The 24,118-nt window shown below is 38.6% G+C and overlaps 1 protein-coding gene across 1 annotated transcript in view; it reads left to right on the top strand.

The window, feature by feature from the left end:
- AHI1 (Abelson helper integration site 1) overlaps nt 1–24,118 on the top strand; it is a 163,959-nt gene that overhangs the window by 47,711 nt on the left and 92,130 nt on the right. The window contains 5 exon segments of the mRNA XM_067542267.1: nt 935–1,038; nt 1,739–1,857; nt 8,949–9,079; nt 10,647–10,787; nt 16,814–17,016. Coding sequence (XP_067398368.1) covers nt 935–1,038; nt 1,739–1,857; nt 8,949–9,079; nt 10,647–10,787; nt 16,814–17,016 — 698 coding nt within the window.

Below are 24,118 nucleotides of genomic sequence, written 5' to 3'. Positions count from 1 at the left end.
TTGTAGTGTAGACATGGTCTTAAGTTGCAACTTGGAGAACTGGGAGGATGGTGAACTTTTCAACAATGACAGAGAATGGAGAAGGTTTGGGAGGAACGATAAGGAGTTCAGTTTTGGCACTGTTAAGGATACGTTGATGGCAAGACATCCAGGAAGAGGTGTTGGAGAGACATTGTAAAATGGATAACTAGATGGAGATGTGAGTTGATGCTATGTGAATGGAGGAACTCCCCCATAAAATGGAACATCTGTATTTTGGAATATGGGTTTTTCAGATAGGTATTTCACTAACGTGTAGTTGCGTTGTTTCTGTGATAGCCGTGGCAGCCAACCATAGAAAGAAACTCCTATTTCATTGTTTAAAATGATATATACTATTGGTTTAAGAGCATCTGTTGAAAGGCAGCAGTTGGAGGGAAATTTGCCTTTGCTCTTGTCTAGCCTGTTCTCAGCAGGGGTCTTCACTGGACCATTAAAGCCAGTGGAAAGACTTCCATTGATTTCAATGATCACACCCTAGAAGACAGTACTAAAAAGCAAAGACATTGAATAAAACAAACTTAGCATCTGAATTAAAAATAGTCACAGTACTTAATTGTAAGTATTACAGTATTTACATTTTTATTCTGTTTGGAATTTACGATATTGACTTTTGTGATGTACTATAAGCAAAATGTAGGCTTTTTGACTATCCTGCATTAATTGGAGAAAATGGAAGCAGAACATTGCTGTTCAAATATTGGCTGTAATTCAGTTTATAATATATCCATGAATGTGGAAATTACCATAAAACTGTTACTAGCACTGATAAGATAGTTTCCAATGTATATTTAATTTTAGAGATGTCTCCAGCTCATATATCCCCTGCTGTTCATTTAGTATTGTTTCAAAATCTTGCTGTTATTACTACATAAGTTAAATTATTATTTTACAGGACTTCACATGTTCTCAGGAGACAGCTCGGGTCTGATTATCGTTTGGAATACCTTTGTCAAAGGAAGATCTCAACATCCAGTGCAACATTGGAGTATTAATAAGGTATACAAATATTTTTAATTAGCAAGGTAACTTCTATGTAAAGTGGTTTCAAATCTAGCCATCTAATTTGCATTTAATTACTTTTTCATGTTACTTTTGTGTGGTTGGAAAGTGAATTTCCCCTAAATGTCTTGTTAACACTTTGCAAACGGCTAATAAAACATTCTGTGATTCACTGGCTGGGGATTTCTAGATTTTGTCACAGTTTTAGATATGATAATGTAAGTAGAGAATATAAATGCTTATTCCTAGCATCAGCTTCTGTAGCAAATGTCTGAGAAATGGTGACATTGTACTTGCACACAGTAACGTGTTGTTTGTACTTCCATAGATAGAATTAAAATAGCAGACCATGTATCTTGTCAAAGCAGCTTTGTTCACACTTCTATGGTTAACGTCTTGTCAGCATTTCTGTTATCAACCCTGTTTTCAGGATTTCATAGTTTTAATAGGATCTGTCATTTGAGTGTGAAAACTTGATCTGGGCTAAAACTTGTTGATTTGGGATATAGTATCGTCTAGGAACAAATGTTTGCTTTTTAAAATGACTTGTGTTTTTGAACTATACATTTAATCTTTTCTTGCACTCCCTCCTCCCTCCCCTGGCCAATTGCATGAGTTAAGAGCATAGTGACCTCCTTAACTTTGTTTTTTATAACATTAGTCTTGCATTACAATAAACTTCATTTTCTCATTGTAGGAAATAAAAGAAAATGATATTAAAGGGACTCCAATAAATCATTTAGAGGTACATCCAAATGGAAGACGTTTATTAATCCATGCCAAAGACAGCGCTCTGAGAATTATGGATCTCAGAATGTAAGTTGGGTTTTATAGTTAATGCATAGATTTCTGTGTTTTCAGGTAGACTCATCATGGCAATAAAATGTTCTAAAATTATTAAATACATACTTCAGAAGGAGAAGGATAGTTTGATTGTTATGGAGCTAGACTGGACTTGGGAGAGCTGGATAGAAATCCCTGCTCTGCCACAGGCTTCCTTTGTGACATTGGACAAGTCATGGAAGTTAGAATTTCCAAAAGTACCGAAGTCCTACTTAAACAATTATTTAGGCACTTACCCTATGTCATTGACTTTCCAGTGTCATACAGGAAGTCCAGTCTCATATAGGAAGTCTGTAGCAGAGCAGGGATTTGAATTCAGGTCTCTCAAGTTCCTTTAAAAAATGTATTTAGGAACTTAGCCTGGTCCACTGACTTTCAGTGGGATTTAGGAGCCTGAGTCACTTAGGCACTTCTGGAAATTTTACTCTTAGGGTATGTCTACACTTTAAAACTCTACAGCAGTGCCACTGCAGTGCTCCAGTGTAGACACTAGCTACATCAATAGGAGGCGTTCTCCCATTGGCATAGGTAATCCATCTCCCCAAGAGGCGGTAGCTAGGTCGAAAGAAGAACCTAGCACGATCTACACCAGGATTTTTTCACATCCCCGAAAGAAGTAGCTATACCAGTGTAAGTGCCTAGTGTAAGCCAAGCCTTAGTCTTTCTGTGCCTCAGTTCCCCTTCAGTAAAATGGGGCTAATAGCGCTTCACTACCTCTCATGGTTTGTGAGGGTAAATGCATTCAAGATTGTGAGGTGCTTGGATACTATGACAATAGGGACCACATAAGTACATGAGATGGATGGGTGGATAGACATTTAAATCTAATCTGTGATATATTATTTTTCCCCTTTATTTTTAATATTTTAAAATCATTAGTATAAAAATAAAGAAATTAAACAACAAAAAGCAAATCTACCCTAAGTTAATGTACCACTAAGGCTAAAACTTAAATCCAGAAAAACAAGAGAACATAGTGTTAAAGCATAAAATCTGTGCTTATGTTAATCTTCCCCCACCCCCTCACATACACAGACACTCAAATTTTCCCCAATGTATTAAGAAAAGATTCTTGGGGAAAATACCTTCCAAGCACTGACAGCACAAGGAACTATCTGAGGTATAGGGACATTTTTTCAGAACATACATTTATTTATAATGTAGCTCTCTCCCCAGATCACTCTATTTAAATTTCTTGGGCTATGATGTTTTGGGCTACCAAGAGACTTACCATTCTTACAACATTTTCCTCTTGCCAGAGGGTGTATCCTTGGAATGATCTTGATGGAGAGGCCAAAGCTCAGATCCTCGGGGCTAGGTAGTTGCTTTTCACTGAACCGCCCATAGAATCTGTGCGCACAGTCATTGTAACGGGTCCTTTGAGGATTATACAAATGTAGGGGGATGGTGCAGAGGAGTAGAGCCAGCATGATAATTCCTATGCTACCACCCTGCCTGCTGGGGTGAAAGGGGAAAGTGGACATGGCGAAGGTTTCCCTACATACTGCTGGAGCCACTGGCAGCCAAAGAACTGTAGATTGGGATGTCACCCAGCCAAGACTTGTAAACAGCAGGTATGTACCCATGTGCTGTAGTGGACCCTTTTGGAGCTGCTATTATGTCCTTCAGAATCTAGTTTCACTTTAAAAAACAAAAGTTTCTAGTTATTGTGATTGTGAAGTAAACTTCCCACTATTTTCTTCTTTGATCACCGGATGACATCAGCATCCTGCCTGTCATTCAGGCCCAAAGCGTGGGCCTCTTTGACTTGGACCTCTCTCTAGGTCCTTATGTCTAGGCTATGTTTCAATCTTGCTGACTTTTTCTGCTTAACATCTCTAAGATGAATGTCTAGTATCCCTCCCCTGATTCCCCTTCTCAGGTGCATCAAACAAACTTTGTCTTCACTTTCAAGACCTATCCCCACCTACTTATCAACTTTTATTCACTATCAAGATGTCTGCTTCTGCCTCTGATCAACCCATGATACCAGTCTCAATTGCCCACTTGTTAAGTTTTCAATGAAGCACCTTTGTGCTTTCTCTAATGCATCCCTCATGCTTGTGAGGAGTTCCCCATAAACATCTTCAAAGCTACTTCATTATCCTCCTTAAAATTCTCCTTTTCTGTAATGCCCATAAAAATGTGACGACAATGAAGCTTTTGGTGTGCTGAGATGACTGCCTATCATGCTGACATCATTGTTTCTTAGTACTTCCTTATCGTTCTGTCTGTATCCATCTGTCTCTTGTTGTACATTTAGACCTACTCTACACTGGAATGTTATGTTGATGTAAATCACCTTTCATCAACCAGTTTGTGTCTACACTTAACTTTGTCTCTGGCCAACATAAGCACCCTCTTAGAGCAATGCAGTAAAATCATTTTTACCAAACGGCGTGTAGCTATGGTCAACCTACTGAGCTCAACACAGTGTGAGTTAGATACAGTGTGACTTGTATGGACCCTAACAATCCTCCAGCAGCTATTCTACAATGCTTCAATCTCTACAACAGTAACCAATCTGGTCACAGTTGTAAACTCCACTGCCTTGCGGGTCACAGAGATTGGAAGCCACCTCACCCCTTTAAAACTCCTATGTGTTTTTAAAAATGCCTTTTCCTGATTGCCCACCTTGGTAACCACACCTAGTAGCTCACCCTCGTTATGTTCAACTGCTCAGCCGACCATGGCAGCACCACACACTAGACATGCTTTTGCCTGAAGTAGACAGAAGTATCGTGTCTCTTAGGCCTGTGGGAACAAGAGGCCGTGCAAGCACAGCTACAGACCAGACATAGAAACATGGAGATCTACAAACAGATTACATGGGGCATGCAGTCAAAGGGTGACGAGCAGCTTCAGCAGCAGTGTCATGTGAAAGCCAAGAAACTTTTCCAGGAATACCACAAGGCCAGGGAGGCCAGCAATAGATCTGGTGATGCATCACAGACTCGTGAGACAATGAGCTTCATGCCATTCTTGGCAGAGACACCACCAGCATCCTGCAGATCACTGTGGATAGCTCAGAGGAGTCTGAGACAGAGAAACGTTCCATGAATAGCAAGGAGAAGGAGACGTGGCCGGGGGCTCCTGCCATGCCACAAGCCAGAACCTGTTCAAGACTCTCCCACAGTCTGGCCAGTCCTGCCAGACAAGCATGGATGAGCTTGATGAAGGGGGGAGGGACTTTGGGTAAGTGTATATACATTTTTCCTTACATTCTTTAAATGTAAAGATGGACCATCTCCACATTAATAAGATACAAGTATCAACCCTTCACTGCTTCACTCATATGAGAAGAGGTAGAAGTACAACAAACAGAGGTAGAATTCTCATGGGCTTTTCATTCTCCTATTGGGTTAGGTGGGAGGTTGGGCTGTGCAGAGCACTTCGTTTATTTACAGAGGGATGTTCCTTTTATCCTTCTGAGAGATCATGATGAAACATTCATCGAGATACTCTGCAATCCTCTCCTGAAGGTCAGGAATTGGCTGCCTTATTTCTTCCTCTTTCCCACGCCATTCCACGATGAGTTTGGCTGGCACCATTGCAGTAAACAGGCTAGCAGCATACAGGCCCGGGTCGCTTCGGGATCCAGTAGCAGCTGTATTCTCTGTGCTTTTATTACTGTCAGAAATGAGATATCAGCTAAAATCACAAACACTTACAGAAAATAGTGTCAATATTCAGTGCCATTGCCCTATACTGGTATCCATGGAATAGGGACTGAAATTTTATTTTTTCATGCAGCAGAGAATTTTTCTCTTCATTCACCTCAGTAGACCATACTCACCATGGCTGGGGCTGGAGTGTGGTACTGTGCTCAGGTGCTCAATAACTGAAATGTCAATAAGCATTTCTTATTAAAAGCATTTATGGGACTAAGGGAAGGGAATTTTAAGCTTACCTGTCTCTTTCCATTTTGATTGTAAATCCAATGGTAAATCTGCCTGTTGTTATCAGCAGCTTCTGGCATGGCAGCCTTGAAGGGTGCCCCTTCCATAGTGATAGAATGGACAGGAGATAAGGAGAGAGAAATGCATTGGAATATAATGAGTCTTCTAAGGCAGGGCACCTAAATACTGCAGACACTGGTTGTCCCTCTCCCCCCCCCCCACCCCCAGTCCAAAAATCTTTTTAGTCCTTGGAGAACTCCATGACCGCTGCTCCCTGCACCCCTGAACATACATGTGGCATCATGGGCTACATCCTTACCCCTACTCCACATCAGGAAGCAGAGAGAAAAGCCACAGCTTCATATCAGTGACCTGTGAGAACCATGGTTGGTGTATGTGTAGCCACACTGGACTACATTTATGCACTGAAATGAACAAAAATGTTTGCTGCCTTTCCAATTGTAAAATTCCACTCTGTTACTTTATGTTAAAACTTTGTGTTGCATTGCCTTTATTGTTTGTTTCTCTGCATTGGTTTTGCCACTCACTACATTTCTATTTTTGGAGAATAAAAATATCTTCATTAGTTTACAGCACACATTGCAGAATACATAGTGGTACTCAAAGCACACTGTCCTTGTAAATGTACAGCAAACACCACATAACTCATATCTTCAGGAAAACATGCAGTCATATTTATAAATTTACAGCAAGCACCACACAGTTCCTAACAGCACTCAAAGCTTCAGGCCCGGAGAACAGTTCAGCCCAGGATGCTACTTCATCTGACTGTTAAAGTCTCTTTCAAAGCTTCCCTCAATCACATAGTTCCATACTGAGCTCCATACTTTCACATTCCCAGTGTCTGGCTCTTTAAAGTCAGCACACAGCTGCTCCACCTTCGTTCTCCACCCTTTTGCAACCCAGATGTTATGCGGGACACCACAGACAGCTGTAGCCATTAGGATATTTTTCTCACTGAGATCCAATCAAGTGAGTAAATACTGCAGCATCCTTTTGCTGTACCCTAAGCACATTCAGCTGTCATTCTGCACCAGATGAGCTGGTAGTTGAACCTTTCCTTGGTGCTTTCAAGGTGGTCAGTGTGTGGCTTCATGTGCAAGGTGTACGCTGGGTCCCGCTGGGTCACTAATGTCATTTCAACACCGCAAGTGGTAATAGGCTGGCTGGGAAAGAATGTCCCTGCTTGCAGCTTTCTGAACAGTCCTGTGTTCTTAAAGGTGCAACCATCATGCACCTTCCCTGATCAGCCCACATTGATATCAGTAAAGCAAGGTTTGCATAACTATAGAAGAGTACCCTTTATGTTGATGTGCTCTGTAGCAAGGAGGGCTGGTGTCAAAATAGGGATGTGCATGCCATCTGTTTTCCTACTGCAGTTTGGAAACCCCATTGCTGCAGATCCATTCACTATGTCTTGCACATTGCTGAGAGTCCAGTTCTCCATTGCAGAAGATGATTAATGGCCCTACACACTTGCATGACAAGGGCTCCCACTGTGGATTGTCCAATTCCAAAATGATTTCCCATTGACCAGTCACAATTTGGTGTTGCAGTCTTTTAGCGTGCAATCACAATTCAGAAGTGAGTGGTCAGTGCAGCTCTCATTCTGGTGTCCCTTTGCTGGAGGGCTAGGGTGAGGTTGGCGCACAGATCCAGGAATGTGGCCTTTCACATGCAAAAGTTCTGCAGCCATGGCTCATCATCCCAAACCTGCTTTATGATGCAGTCCCATCAGTCAGTGCTCGTTTCGGGGGGCCAGAAGCGATGCTCCACCATCAGCAGCTGCTCCATGAATGCCATCAACAACCTTTAATTGGTTCTCACTATGTCTCACAGTAATCTGTCTTAGAAGAAATTTCATGTCCTCCATAGTTGTAGTACTTCATGCAGGTCTGCAAATACCAGAGGATCATGTGTTCTATATTTGCAACATTCATGGGAATAGTGCAGAACTCTGTGGCTCCGTGCTTCTGTCAGAGGTGGCAGACACCAAAAAGTACTGCCTGGATTTGTGTTTTTTTTTTTTTTTTTTTTTTGTTTTGTTTTTTTTTGTTTTTTTTTAAAGGTGTGAAAATTATGGGCTATGAATGGAATGGAGAAAGTTACATGCTGGGAACTTGACCTCTAGCTCCCAGAGATCCCTGGATGAGTCATTTGTATCCCATAACACCTTGCAAAGATTTCCCAAAAGGCACTGGACCAGACAGCAGTGTGTAGCACACTGGGATACCTACTTTCAATAGTCCACACTTTGCATCAACATAGACACTCCTGCTGAGTATATGCAGTGCTGACATAAGCAGCCAGGTATGCATGTGCCCAAGAGATATACAGATTTTGGTGGCTGTAAGCTGATGTAATGTGAATTGACCAAAGTTTGTAGTGTAGGCATGGCCTTTGAGTGTAATCTCCTTGGGGCAGGGACCGTCTTTTGGTTCTGTGTTTGTACAGCCCTTAGCACAGTGGGGTCCTGGTCCATGACTAGGACTCCTAGGTGCTATGGTGATGTAAATTAAAAAAAAAAAATCTAATTTTGGTGCCGTACATGGGTGGTGGTTGGGAGTACTGCCACCTCCCCTTCCCCCCAGTCAAGAAGGAGCCAGGTCCAAGGAAACCAGCAAAGCCCCTGGGCATATTTAAGCCCACCGAAGGGAGGAGGAGCTAAATTAAGAGAGCCCAGTCATATTTTGAATATCTGCACAACCTACTGTGAGTGGCACTTCATTTTGGCAATTTACATGGGTAGAGATTTTGTTGGCAGAGGTGGGAAAAAGTACCCCCTCCTCCCCCAGTCCAACCTCTTAGGCCCAGCAAACGATCAGTCCAGAATTAGGGAAGTGCAAAGACAACTTTTGCATCTGCTCTCCAGATCTGGGTATTCCTTTGCCGTTTCCAACGGTATGGACTTAAGCGTTTCCCTGTACTATCTAGGTAAAAGTGCCATTATGAAATCCAGGAAAGGGAAAGGTTTGATGGAAAATATGGGACACAATGAATAAGTGTGCAGTGCACTGGTGACTACTTGGAATATGAGATCTTGAGCTAGTATTATTCATCCAGCAGAAAATTCAAACACGAGGTATGGGAGATTTTGTCTGTTATGAAAGTAACTGCCACACTCAGGCTATTCTTTATTTTTAGTTTGGCCACAAAGAAATATATGGGTGCTACGAATTATAGAGAGAAGATTCACAGTACCTTAACGCCATGTGGAACGTTTCTTTTTTCTGGAAGTGAAGATGGTATAGCATATGTTTGGAACCCAGAAACAGGTAACCAATCAATTACTTTTTACAATATTAGGTCAGGTTGTCAAGATCTCTGGAAGAGAGATTTAAAAAAAAAAAAACTTTTTTTTTTTTTTTTCATTTTATTACTTGTTGCAAAATAAAAATTCAGGCTGAAGTCCTTAAGTCTATACATCTAAACTCCACATTGTATATCAGTGTTATTGGTTATATGTTCTGAGTTAACAATCATATTCATATGGGAATAAATCCCAATCACAGGAAGTACCTCAGATTTCTAGTAGGGATTAAACACTTATAATTTGGTCTTTTGTTCTGTTGTCCTTTCCATATATGATACCAAAGTATTTGTTTGTGCAGATTAAGACCCTGATCCAAAGCCTACTGAAGTCAATGAGAGTCTTTCTGTTGACATCAATGGGCTTTGGATCAGGCTTTTATTAAGAACTGCTTATTTTACTTGCACAGTCGAGTAACTAAGACTGCCAATAAGTGAAAAATCAATATATATAGCCACCTAGATGTAGGACTGTTATGCTTCCATAAATGTCCCCCAAACTGGATAGTTCCAACATACCACTAAAATACAAAAGAACCCTGCTGGACAAAGCTCAGGCAAAGCACAAATAAGTAAGAGTCAGAGAATTTCTTGAGTAAAGTTATGTCTACAGTACAGTTTATGTGGGCAGAACTTATGTCGCTCAAGGATGTGAATAAACCACCCCCTGAGCGACATAGGTTACACCGACATAAGCACCGGTGTGGACTGCGCTATGGCATCTGGAGAGCTTCTCCCGCCAACATAGCTTCTGCCGCTTGTGGTGGTTTTATTATGCCGATGGGAGAGCTTTCTGCATAGAGCGTCTTCATCAGACGTGCTGCAGCAGCACTGTACGTATAGACGTATCCTAAATTAAGCTTATTATACTGTATGTAGCACAGAGGAAATTAAACGTAGTGGTTAATAACAAAAGTTTGGTTTGTTGACCTTCTGTTTTGTTCTTTTATATCAAATTATGACAGGTATTTAAAACATTAAATATTTAAAAACTGACATTTAGGCAGGCAGGTCTGTTCTGCAGTTGTTTTTGGAGGCATCTTCATCAACCAAGGTTCAAAACTTCCTGCACATTGCACAAATTGCCCAGTACCTATCAAAAATAGGTGGAATGTAGGAAGACAGAGAGTTTGTAAGTAAAAGCTTGAGCCTAAAAAGGCTTATGCATGTGTTTAACTTTATAGACATAAGTTGTTCCATTGAGTTCAGGATCAAGGACAAAATTTTTATAAATAATTGTGTGCTCAATTTCAGTCAACATGACTAAAACATGTGACTAAGATAACAAGCATTTTCCCAAGGAGATACAAGCACAAACACATATTATGGTTATGTGCCATTTAATTTTTTTTTAAGTGGATGCCTTCCAAGTTATAAGCTAGTTTAAAATACAAAGTTGAAGTCCTGTCCTCTAAGGTTTTGGTAACATAAGTATTATAGAGAAAGGTGGGTGGATATTATAAAAAGTTGCAGCATTATCATGTCTAATGTTTATGACGGTACGAATTAAGAACTCTGTTTTTCCTTTTGTAGGTGACCAAGTAGCTATGTATTCTGACCTCCCCTTCACATTTCCAGTTCGAGATGTTGCCTTTCATCCACATGAACACATGGTATCATTTTGTGCCTTTGGTCAAAACCAGCCAATACTTGTGTACATTTATGATTACAAAGGTACTGTAGAGCATTTCTTGATACATAAGAATCTTGGTAGCTGTTTGTTTAGCTTTTGAAGTGATTTGCAAAGGTTCTTTTTTTAAAATAAAACCAAAACAAAAACCTGAAACCTTCCATGCAAGAACTGTGCTGAAATCTCCAAACCACCTTAAGATCAGTATAGAATTTGCTTCAGATTTACCTTTTTGTCCTGATTTTGCTCGTCTGAATTCCAGACCTGTCATCACATCCCACTCCAGGGCATACCCTCAGCAATTTAAGTTGTACTAGTGATGTCATGTCAATCACTAGCACCCCGTTTCAGTCTTGGGATGGATTATGGAGTCAGGCAAATTTGTGTTTTCTCAAAACACACATAATTTGATGAAAATCTTAATGTTTTGTGCTTGATAGGATATAAAATAATTTTGAAAAGCTGAATAAAAATGGTTTAATTTTTGAGGAAAATATAGACTCACCTGGTCGGTCCTCTGTAGACAAATTCAAGTTCGCAGTGGGATTCCATGGCAAGTGTGCTATCACCAGGGATCCTAGAAATCTGTGTGCCACAGAAAAACACACACTTTCTATTTTTACAGAGAATCTTTTAATTTTTACATTTTGTGGAAAACCAAAAATATATACAGTAGAACCCTGTTTATCCGAGCCTCTATTATCCAGCTCACCATATTAACTTAACTGGGGCTGACAACCCAGGCAGTGGGGCTCGGGCTGACACCCCCAGCGGTGGGACTCCCTATTCTGGCTAAGGATATGAACGTTCAGCGTTTCATTTTAATCACGGAAAAAAGCAGATTTTATGGGGGTTTTTTTATAGAAGAATTTTGGGGTTTTTACCACAGAAATCTAGGATCCCTGGCTATCACTGGTGTAGAGTTAATTATGAACTTAATTCATCTTTTAAACTGGTAGATTTCTTGATTTTAAATTTTGTTGATTACTATTCAATAGCGCCACTATTTTAGTTGAGGATGTTGTTTCAATTGTCATGTTTCATCTTGACGGCAGACATGACAAAGGTGAATATATAGTATATTATGAAAACTTGTAATATTTTATTTACTTTGGGTTTTTTCAGTTTACATCTGCTGTAAAGTAATAACTGCATTTTGTGCTGATAAAGATGAATAGTTAACGCAAAATATCAAATTTTCCATTTAGTCATGATCTTGATAATATACAGTGAATAATTTAAAAAACCCACTCTTACCATTTTAGATTAAGGTTCAAATCCTCCGTCTACTGTACTGATGTGATTTAACTGAAAAAATTAAATGGAAAGAATTAACAGTTAGTTTTAAATACTAACTTTGTAGTCCACTAACAAATCTATACTGTTTAGCTCTTTGACTAGAGAATCACAGATAATTGTGTCTCTCTGATTAATAACTGATGATAGGCCTGATTCAGGAAAACAACTGAAGTATGTTCTTAAATCTATCCCTGTTTAGGAGAGCATTTAAGCATGTGCTTTAGTATATTCTTCAACATGGATGCTTTCCTAAATTGGGTCCTAACACAGTTCTGAAAAGCAGTCTGCTTTGTTTATACAAAGAAACAAAAACGATTATTTCTTGCATATAATACATATCCTATCATTTCAAATTAAAGCTGAGAACTAATTTGCATTATGGTTACGTAGATATTTATTTAATGTGTGCATAAATTATGTCAATAAAAGTGAAGAAAATTAGCTATTTGAAGTCACTAAACAAAATTACATTCTTGAATTAGACAAGTTTTCATAGCTGTTTAACTGTATGCCTCATGGAAATTCATTTTCTATTAACTAGAAAACATGGTTGAGTCTTGAGCAGTCAAAGGGATTATGTACATGTAAAACAAAGATCACACTAAGACTACATTGATAGTTATAAGTATCACATCTTATTTTAACAAAGTTACTGATCTTTTCTCATCAGTAAGCCATTTCCTATGTTGTGGTCTTTTGGGAATAGGCTGTGTGACATACCAGGATACAATCCAGCCTAATGAATAGCTGCATCACCCCTGCCCTTAAACCTGGGGTGCCTTTTACAATGCTTTGCTGCTGTAGCCTACAGTCTGGACTAATCACAAAAAGCCTCCAGCATGCAAGTGACTCCCAGGTCTGTCTGTGTATGTGTGCTTCAGCTAGCCAGCCACACATTGGCCCTTACCAGCCTTGGGTATACTGCAGGGTGACACTGAATCTTAGATTTCCCCCCGGAAATGCAAGTCCTGTACTTCCCAGCCCTCTCCTGGACTATATAAGTTTATATGAGGTCTGTTATGGCTTTAATAGAAATAATATGCATACACCATGTTACCCCAAATGGAATTTCCCAGACACTTCAATTTAAACACATTGGATTTAGATAAACAATAAAACAAGTTTATTAACTACAAAGAGAGAGATTTTAAGTGAGTACAAGTAATGAGGCATAAAAGTCAAAAATGGTTACCAAAAAAATAAAAATGAAACACAACTGGTGCCTAATTTAACAAACTATGTTAAATTAAAAGCAAAGTTTCGTGACCACCTGCTCTCAGCAGTCTTACTGACCAAACTTCTTAGGTTGGGACCCTGTTTTCCAGTTCAGTGGCTGCTTCCATTGTCCTTTCTGGTGCAGTGAATTGAAAAACAGAGAGAGAGTGGAGGAGTGTCTTGGGAGTGTTTGTCCTTCCTTTTTATGGTGTCAGCCCCTTTCTTGAAAATCATTTGCATCTTAGATTCAGGAGACAGAGAGTCTATAGGGAAGGATATTTCCTGCTGCTTTTTCCTCACCTTTTGGAGCTTCTTTTGTTTCTCTTCCCACGCGATGACTATTTACTGCTTAACTGCAAAATAAGCAGAGCGCACGTTTCTTTGTTTGAGACAGGCTTATTTGCCAACCTGAGTTTGGAACATGTGTTAAGAACATCATACAGTAGAATCTTATAACTTCACATACAGTGTTGCCACAGACATTTTATCAGGACAGTAGGGTAATGTAATTTGCTGTACAGATTATTTGGTCACAGTAATTTGTGACCAGCAAATTATGAGTTTTGAAATAATACCTCAAAAGGAATACCTCACACAAAGATTATTACAGTATTGTGTAGGGTTTGGACACTGATACATTCTGACACAGTCTGCTACTAACTTTTTTTGTTCCTTTCTGGTTACAAATATTAGCTTGTCTTTCATTGCTTCGGTGTGAAGGAGTTAATCATACATTAATATTAATTTTAGTCACTGATACCTTTTTTTAAGATTCCCATAGTTTGACTTAGATCAGCTGGTTTAAAAGTATCTTTTAAATGTTTACAAAGGGCAAAATTGATATAAGGAATACTCAAACCCTTTGTCTTCCTGATGCCACAGTCTAGAAACTGTAGAAGTTAAGTGTGTGGCTAAAAGGCAACTGGGCTCAACTTTTATCAGTCTAACACCTGGCAGCTAGCCCATGTGGTTGCTTAATTGGACCCTAATGGCCCTGCAAAGAATATTGCCAAAAGCCTTTTCCCAAAACCTGAGGTTCCCAGCCCTGAAGCTGTTTTGCTCAATATCTTACTCTGCATGACTTGGCCTGCTCCTGCAGGATATCTCCTGTGCCTAAATGTGTTCAGTTGTCAACTTTTGAAATATTTCCCAAAGCTTATTCTCTAAATAAGCTCAGTACTGCTAGGCTGGAAAAACCTGAGGGCAACCCCGGTAGAAGCAGTGAGGCAGCAAGAGAACGAGAAATAGCATCATCTAGTGGCAGAAAGAAAGAACTGTATTAAAAGCTCAGGATCTTCAGTCCAAGTTGCCCACTTGGTGACATCTGTGAGCACCTGCTGGACTGGACCCAGCCAGTTATTAACCTCAATTAAACTAGAAGCCTACAGTTTAATTTAGTCTTCATAATTTATCCTTTAGTTTGTATTTCCAAATGTACTTTGTGTTTTTTCAGTTATACTTTTTCCTTAATTGTTTGGAAAATGGACCTTTAAATTTTATCCCCCTCTTCCCATTTGGAGAATAGTATTCTTCTCTCTTGCTACTTGCAGCTACATTAATCAGTTGTAATGTATCTCATTTGTGTGAAAAAAAATTATAAGAATTGAAAGTTAGAAAATGTATGAATCACTTGAATTTAATGCCCAGTCAGCTACTTTTTTTACTTGTATAGGGCAGCCTTATTAAGGTCATAGTTTACTATTTTTATTATGAAAAAACTACTGTTGACTAAGGGTTGTGATGAATCAGCTCAGTAATAAAGGATAGTGAATACCACCAGTGGGAAGAAGTCAAGCTTGTGTACTGGGAGAGGAAGAAAGAGGGCATTCTGGAATCAAGACATGAGAGAAGCTGCTTTTTTTTTTTTTTTTTTTTTTTGAGATATTTGAACAGGGATGGTGTGACAGGAGGGAGATGGACCAGCAGAGAGAGTGCGAGTACATGTGTGTGCAAGTGTGAATGAGTGAGTGATAAGAGAAGAGTGTCAGGGTTCTCTAGCACTGGGAGAGAGTGACAGGATGGAGCCTGGCACATAGGGCCAGAGTCTTTTGCACTATTGAGCGTGGCATGACGGAGTTTCCTCAAAACTTTACATATGGCTTTCCCAGTAGCACCTTTATCATTAATTCTGATGGAAAGTCAGTGGAACCAGAGCAAGCACACACAACAATCGCCATCTGAATTTTTTGTGTTTTGGTAACTGAATATTAATACTGCATTATTGCTTATATTCCTACACTACCTGAACTTAAATTGTAGATTCACCACATCCATACTACTGACTTGTTCAGAATACTGCACATAACTTTTACATTATTTTTTGAGGTTTTCTATAATTTACTCTTTGCCTCTTCATATGTTGTATGCACTGAAGCCCTGTATTTGTAGGGGGAGCTGATAGTTATCTCTATATTTAGGTTGCTTAACACTTTCCATTGTTAAAGATTCTTGTGGCTCTTTTTTGAGAAGCTCCTAACATCTGCATTGTTTGCAGAAGGACTTTGAAATTTGGCAGGGAGAAAGCCCTCAGGCTAGAGAAATTCCTTTTCTTTGTCCATGAAATCCCATTTGGGTTTAGCTGAGTTACAAACTGTTTAAAATTGTCACTTCCCTTTTCTTGCTTATGTTCCTCAGAAGAACTTCCACAGCATACCAAAATAACTGAACCTTAATTTTCTGAAGAACTAGGTCCATCCCCTAGCAAAGCAGCAGCAGACAGTTATTGGGGTCATCAGGGAGCTGCCAGAGCAACTGTAGAAATGGGGTGGTGAGAAACTGTGACTGGGATCCCCGTCTGGTTGTCCCAGGGACCCAGCACCTTGCCCTAGTGACCTGTCTGCCTTTCTGGGGGTACCATGTTGAACAGCAGCCCCCACCACATCGGGTGCGGGAAGGGTTAAAAGGAGCCAAGTTGTGCCAAGCTTCCCTTGGATCCAGGTCATGGTGCCATCACATCAGCAGTACTTCTCCCTCCCTGGGGAGAACAACCTACTCCTGTTAACAGCTACTGTAATTAGACCTGTAGCTCAAGTGATAAGTCTGTGCAGTAGTGAAAGTTCAGGTTTCAGCCATGATAAGCAATACATGCTAAAGAATTTGTTACATAGTCAGACATAATGAGATTTGGTTTTGCTGTGTTCCTTTAACAATACAGTAACAACAAAAACCCTAAATTACATACAAACAACCCTAAGACAATAAGACATTTAGGTTTCAAAGTCAAGCCATGCAACTTTTGTTTCGCACTCTGGTGTGTATGCATTATGATACAGTCTTTAATGACATAATCACATACTATTTTTTTTTTTTGCCACAAGATCTCTGCCTCATTGCATGCACCAGAGGGACAGAATTAAGGTTGCCTAGGCAACTGTAAAACTGGCCTTTCTTAACTCAACTATGCAACCTAAATTTTCTTTTAATGTAGGGTTTTTGCATATCATTTATCTTGTTCAGCAAAGTGTTGGAATTTAATACGAACTATGAACTCAGTGTGATTTGTTTCATGGAACTACTAAAACTTGACATAAAATGTTAATGTTGATTATTTCTGCAGTTGCACAGCAGGAGGCTGAAATAGTAAAAGATCTCAGTGGGTCACTCGCATCAACAACACCCAGAGGACCACAAATTCTTAGCAATTCTTCTCATATTTCTGCACAGAAAGATTCAACAATGTCTTCAGCAGATCAATTTGTCAGCGCTGCAAGAGTATCTATGAGAATGCAGAAAGTGAAGCAGAAACTTGACTCTGTTATGGTATGTCAAATTTCTTTATATTTCCAATCAAACTATAAAGTCCTCTCATACAGTGCCTATAGTCTATATAGCACAAGCACATATTACAAAACATCTGTTCATTGCTTGTTGATCTATTCTCCTTTTGATGTATGAACACAACTCCCATTATTGTCAATGCACTTATTGTGCCTGTTCAGAGGAAAACTAAAACATGTAAACATAAGTTATTTTTTGGTATCTCTTTTTACCACCCATTCGTGAACAGGGGTTCTTTTGGCAACACCCATTAAGATTAATGTGAATTATATACCTACATATCCTGAGTGTGTTTAAGAGATCCATCTTCATCATATTTTTGCATTTTAGAAGATAAAATTTGGTGGCATTTACAACTCAGCTAGTCACGACTAGGATGCATAGCACCTCCAGAAAATCCTTTCCTAAACTCAGTATGCATTTTTAACTCTGGTTCACAAAATAAATAAGAGTGTGCAACAACCAGCTAATCTGCATTCGTTTTATGTTTAACGTCTCATGTTTAACATCTTAAATTCTTTTGAGTATAAATTAATTTGTCTGATATTTATTATAATTTAATCATTCTGGAAATTGTAACCATTAGCACTTTGACAAATGGATTAAAAGTTTGGTTAATTTCACTGTAACTGTGAGCATTTTACAGCAGTGGATCACAGCTGATAACTCTGTGTTGCCTACAGTCACAATACACAGAGGGACTCCTTTTCTGTCCTCCTCATTCTGTCGGGGAAGTTTCACAAAAAGTTTTGCTACATCATTGCACTAGATTAATCTAAACATTTATTAATAATATTTCCACTTACAGTGTAGGCAGAAAATAGACCAGTCTCTAAAACAGGTGCACAATAGTTACACAAGGAATACTAATACTAATTAGAGGAAATTGACATGTGCTTGATACTTTTCAAGACACACATCCTTAATCTCCTGTGGGGTAACAGTGCCTTCAGATTTTAATCTGTGCCTAGATACATATGCATGACATAGTTCTACTCAACTATGGTTAATCAGAGATCAGTAATTAAATTTGAAAAACAAAGTTCTACTGATATGTAAATATTCTGATGTAATTGGAGGCAAAAAACCAAATTATACAACCATCCTACATCTCTGCCAAAAGCGAATGACATGCTTGTATCAGTACCAAGAAAAGAACTTTGCAAGTCTTGAATGAACACACATAATTACAATTTTTGGCATTACTTAAAAATGACATATGTTTATACTATGTCTCTTACAAGTTACATAGTTACACCATATCTTTCAAGACTGTAAATTCACATGACTAATACTAATTCAGAAATATTCATGCAATTATTAAATAGTTTTTATGGAGGTTTCATTTTTTTAATTAACATGCATTTGTCAGTTTGACATCACTAGTATTTAAACTTTAAAATAATTATTTGTTGTAGAAAATTTACTTTTATCTCACCTGCTTTTTCTTTTACTAATCATTATATTGAAGAGCACTTGTTCAGTTGTATATTTGCACATAAGATCATGTTTACTTGAGTGACAGGAAGCTAAAATAATTATGGTTGGTTGTTTCCTATTATTACATTTGTGTGATGACATTAGGTCCATGTGTATCCTGATAATCTAGTTTATGTATGTATCAAAGGCTAAATTTTCTACCATATATCTGAATTGTGTCTACAACTTCTGCAGATGCATGCACAAAACTCACCTTATATAACTGCCCATTTTTTCATACATAAGTGAGCTTTTCATACATAATTTGTACACACCTGCATTTTGCATGTGCAAGCTAGGCATCTATCTTGAAAAAATTAACCATATAGGCTCAGTGTTGATCTGATTTATATATAAGCATATATCCTTTTTATTCCTTTGTGTCTTCTCCATTCCTGGTTCATCTTCTGCATGAGCTCTGAGGAATCATTTTCAGTCATGTTGTGGCCACACCTTCTTTCCTGTTCTTTGTACCCAGTCAACCTTGCTCCTCTCCTGTCAGGAAGGGGGCATTAGTGGATAAAACAAAAAGTTTCTTTTTCTTCTTTTCCCCAAGGCAAAGTATACAGCCTCGGAAGCATTCCATCCTTGTTAGCTCAGAGAACAGGAGACTAGAGTGAAGGACTGTTTCTTGGTCTCAACTTTAGCAGTGCACAGCACTAGCACTAGGCGATCAAGTCAGGTTATATTTAGTAAAATTAGTTACTATATATTCTCTTAATCTTAGAAGACACACCTGAATTTTCTTTGTGAATCAAGTGTGGATGGCTGGCCTCTGCCTCAGAGAAATTGGATTGATATACACTATAGTAAATCTTGGAAGCACTTACTACTTATCTGTGCCTCTGGGGATTAATGTTCATAATTTATATTATCTCAAGTCAGAGTAAACTGCAGTGGCAAAACATTTAATGCCTGAGTGTTCATCTAACGTATAGGTTTTTAGTGACTTATCTATTGAAATTCTCTATTTATGTAGTAAAATTTCCACTGTTAACTAGTAGACAAAAATACCAATTTAGCTTTGTCATGATTGGAAGATGGTGTTGTTCTGTTATGATGGGACAACTTCAGCTTGATGAGACACTTCAGCGCAAGACAAGTTTATGTCAGGAAAAAAATGGTCAACATCCAGTTTCTTATTATGTGGTTGTGGGGAAGAGATTTCGTACTGTTACATTAGGGCTGTGAAATGACATTTTTTAAATATCCAAAATTAAACTACTAACTTCCATGATTTCATTTTAGAAGTATGGAAAACCTAGTATTTTACAGCATTTGTAACAAGTCAATTTTTCTTCCTTGGTCTTGGAGTCAGCTATATGTCAGCTGAGTTACTTACCTCTGACGTCAAAATACTCCTGAGCAATTTTTTTTTTTTTTAACATTTTTTCATGCACTATTCTCAATATTTTTTGGACATTTTTATTGAAAAAAAATTATTGAAGTGATCATTAAAAATTTTCATTTACTGAAAACCTACAGCTGGTACAGGTTCTAAGTCTTTTAAGTGCAGCAAAGCAGAGGGTTAGGATTTAAAATTAAGAGATCTCCCCTTTGTACAAGCTATAAAAATTGTTATGGTTTTTGTGGTCTTCCAGCACAGTGGTTCTGAACCTTTCCAGACTACTGTACCCCTTTCAGGAGTCTGATTTGTCTTGCACACCCCACTTAAAAATTTCTTGCTTACAAAACCAGACATAAAAATACAAAAGTGTCACAGCACACTACTGAAAAATTGCGCATTTTTAGCATATAATTATAAAATAAATCAACTGGAATAAAATATTGTACTTACATTTCAGCATACAGTTTATAGAGCAGTATAAAGACATTGTCTGTATGAAATGTTAGTTTGTACTGACTTTGCTAGTGCTTTTTATGTACTCTGTTGTAAAACTCGGCAAATATCTAGATGAGTTGATGTACCCCCTGGAAGACCTCTGTGTACCCCCAGGGGTATACGTACCCCTGGTTGAGAACCACTGTTCCAGCATATACTTATCTCAGAGAATCTTTAGTATGAGAGAAACCAGGAGCTCTTTATTTCAGGTGACTTCTAATCACTTCCAATGTCCTGTTTCTTAGCATTAGGCCTGGTCTACACTTACCTGGAAATTCGGCGGCAGTCGATGGGAGTTACGCAAACTACACAGAATAGCTTGCGTAACTCTCGTCGACTGCTGTACTTGCATTCTGTGCGGTGTCTTCACTGCACTGCACCGACGGGAACTGCATTCCCATCGACACAGTGCTACGCCACTTGAGGAGGTGGTTTTACTGGGTCAACTTCCTGATCGGGTCTCCACTGACCACTCAGTTGATCCGCCGTCAGTGTAGACATAACCTTAGTTTATATGTCTACAAAACTGATTTTGGAAAATCCTTCAAATTGTCCCCTTGCAGAATATATTTGAGTTGTAAAATATCTCCCTACTGGTAAAAACCAAAAAGCTACAGAACCTGTGCCACTATTCATCTGAAAGAGTATGCAGCCTTTGAAACAAAAATTTGAAGCACTGCTGAAACATGATACTGATACTGTCTAAGCCAGTGGTTTTCAACCTTTTTTCATTTGTGGACCCCTAAAAAAATTTCAAATGGAGGTGCAGACCCTTTTGGAAAACTTGATATTGACTGTGGACCCCCAGGGATCCGCAGACCATAGCTGAAAACCCCTGTTCTATGGTAATGCCAACCTTTCATGGACCTCTTAGACATATTCTGAGGACTCCCAGCGGTCTGTGGAAAACAGGTTGAAAACTACCGATCTAAGTGGTAAAGTAGGAGATGCTGGCAACTTGTCCTTTTTGTATGCAGTAAAGACCAAAAGGCAGCTCCTCAGCTTGTGTAAATTGTCATAGCTCCATTGCCAGTTTATACCAGTTGAGGCTCTTCCTCCCCCTCCCCCGAAGAACTTCTCTCATTTAGTACATCCTGGAATACCTTGCATAACAACTTTGGCTTTGAATTCAGATCAGAAAGATAGGGGTTCCCATAACAGCTATTACAGGTTTCCATGTGGAAATAGAAAACTTCAAGATGAGTATACAGCAAATGATCAGAACTTTGTAAAAGCCGTATTAGTCTTGTGGATATTTTAGTACTGATATAGGCAGAAGAAATGGAGTCCCTGCGCTCAATCAGTTCTATATTAAAAATATTCATCTACCATCACTTAAAGGGGATACTGATATTCTGTAATCTGTGCTGAAGGTGCCCCTTTTCTCTTCCTAAGGAAGCTTTAGCTTTCCTCCAAAATAACTTTGCATGCACAAATTCTGGGGAGCCATTTTAATTATACTTGGCTTCCCATTTTTGAAGTAGGACCATAAATCTAAAACTATTTGTAATTAGAAATAATAAACTCATAGTTAAACTGTTTTCACCCCAAACATAAAACATTTCAATCCACGAAAAGGGTACAATAGTAAAACAAGTATCATACTATTTATTAAAGGTAATTGAACAATATACTAGATCATGAATTAAACCTATGTTTATAATGCATTACGAGAACTATGTTCTAACATCATATATGTCATTTCTGAATTCCTGTTTTGCTACATAAGGATGTAAATAGATATGGATGAGAAATCCTACTGTAAAAATGTGCTTTTATTTTAATTTAAAAAATTGTTTCTCCTATCTATTTTTAAATACTTTTTAATGTTCCCTGTGTAGAGAACAGGATGTAAAATGGTATTTCAGTAGATTCCCACACCCTCACCATCTAAAAGGATTAATGCAGACATTTATTAAATGTATTTTACCTAGACACACAAACACTATAATGGGACAACTCTGCCTTAATAAGTTCTCTTGGCAGCCAATCTAATTACAAGATAATACTCTACAAACACACTGAATATAACCTGCAAACAATCAAATGCCTAAATTACAAAAACAAATATAGGTAGAGGGGAAAGCTTGAGGTATTAAAACAATAAGACAGAGAAAAGGCTTAGGAGAGACTTACAGAGTTTATTTATAATTAGATTTTTTGTATTTGATAATAGGTTGGGGAGAGAAAGCATTTCTGTGCATGACATTCCCCAGGATACAATCAGGAGTGTTGAACTATTTTGTCCCCTCAATTCTCCAATTTGGGGTGCCTTTTATACTGCTTTGCTGTGAGAGCAACCACTCCTGGTCTGCTCTCTCACTGCCTCTAGCATGTAAATTACTCCCAGCTGTATTATATATGAGTGCTCTAGTCAGCCACTCCTGAACTATATTACAGAACAACACCAGCAAATTCCTAGGCCCAGATTGTCCCCAGAAATGTACGTCTTGTACTGCCCTGTGCTCTTCTGGACAACAGAAGCTCATAGAAAGTCCGTCATTTCATTAATAAAAAATTATATGCACAAACCTTGTTGTTGCAAATGGAGTTTTCTAAACATTTCAATCCAAACACACACTGGTTGAGATAAAACAATAAAACAAATTTATTAACTACAGAAAAATACATTTTAAGTGATTACAAATAATGAGGCATAAAAATCAGAATTGTTTACAAAGAAATAAAAGGTAAAATGAAACTAATATTTAACGTACCTTGTTAAGTGAACTTAAAGCAAAAGGGGGTCTCTCACCACTTGACCTTTTGCAGCCTTACCAACTGGATGTCTTTCAGCCAGGACCTCCCCCCCAGTCTAGTGCTCCTTTCCTTCAAGCATTATTGATGTGGTGGGCGGAGAGAAAAGGAAGAGAGATTATTTGTGTCCTCTGTTCTCTCTTCTTATAGTTATTTTCCTCTTTGAAAATCATCTCCAGCTGAGGTTCAGGAGACAGAAAGTCTGTGGGATAGGAACTTCCAGCTGTTTCTTTGCCAACATGTAAATTTCTCGCTCAGACCCTTTTTCCTGCGAAAGAATGGCCACTTTACCAGGTAATAGTCCATTTGATTATGCTGACACCTAGCTGAGGTGCTGGCTAGCCATTTGTCTCTGGGAAACTGGTTTGAAGCTGTTTCCCTGGACTTGGGACATGTCTTATACAGTAGAATTTTATAACTTTATATACAATGTTGCCAAACATATTTTACTGGGACAATAATGTTCAGCAGATTGAGTTTTCAAATGATACCTCACAAGGCATACATTGTACAAAATTTATCAGAGTCCTGTAAAAAGGATGAACATAAGGATACAGACTGTCACACTATGTAGGCATTATGTAGTTGGTTGTGGGTTGCTTGGTTTGTTTGTTTGTTTGGTTTTTTGGCATTTACAAACTCTATTTCTAGTCTGCGTATTCCCCGCTGTCAATAGGGTGCAGAAGCATTTTGCAGAGTAACATTGATAAGGGTTGTGTGCATGAAAATTGAGTATATATGCCTTTCTTTTCGCCAACTGAGGATCTTGCCCATGTAATCTGTGATATGTGATACAATTTTTGGAGCCTTAAACAAGCTGAAAATATTTTTCAGGTAAGGAGATGTGACACACTAACTTTTCCTTCCCAAATAGTTGCCATTAAACCAAAGAATGCAATGCTGTGCAGAGAAGGCAATGCATTTCAAACATGAATTGAACTATTAAAGTAAACAGAAATGAAATAATCTATTAGAAGAAATTAAACAGTTTATTACTATATACTG

The sequence above is a fragment of the Emydura macquarii genome, unplaced genomic scaffold, assembly GCF_026122565.2.
Source record: "Emydura macquarii macquarii isolate MOO-44397 ecotype Brisbane River unplaced genomic scaffold, CSIRO-AGI_Emac_v2 contig_705, whole genome shotgun sequence".
Classification (NCBI taxonomy): Eukaryota; Metazoa; Chordata; order Testudines; family Chelidae; genus Emydura; species Emydura macquarii.
This window is presented reverse-complemented; position numbering and strand designations above follow the sequence as displayed.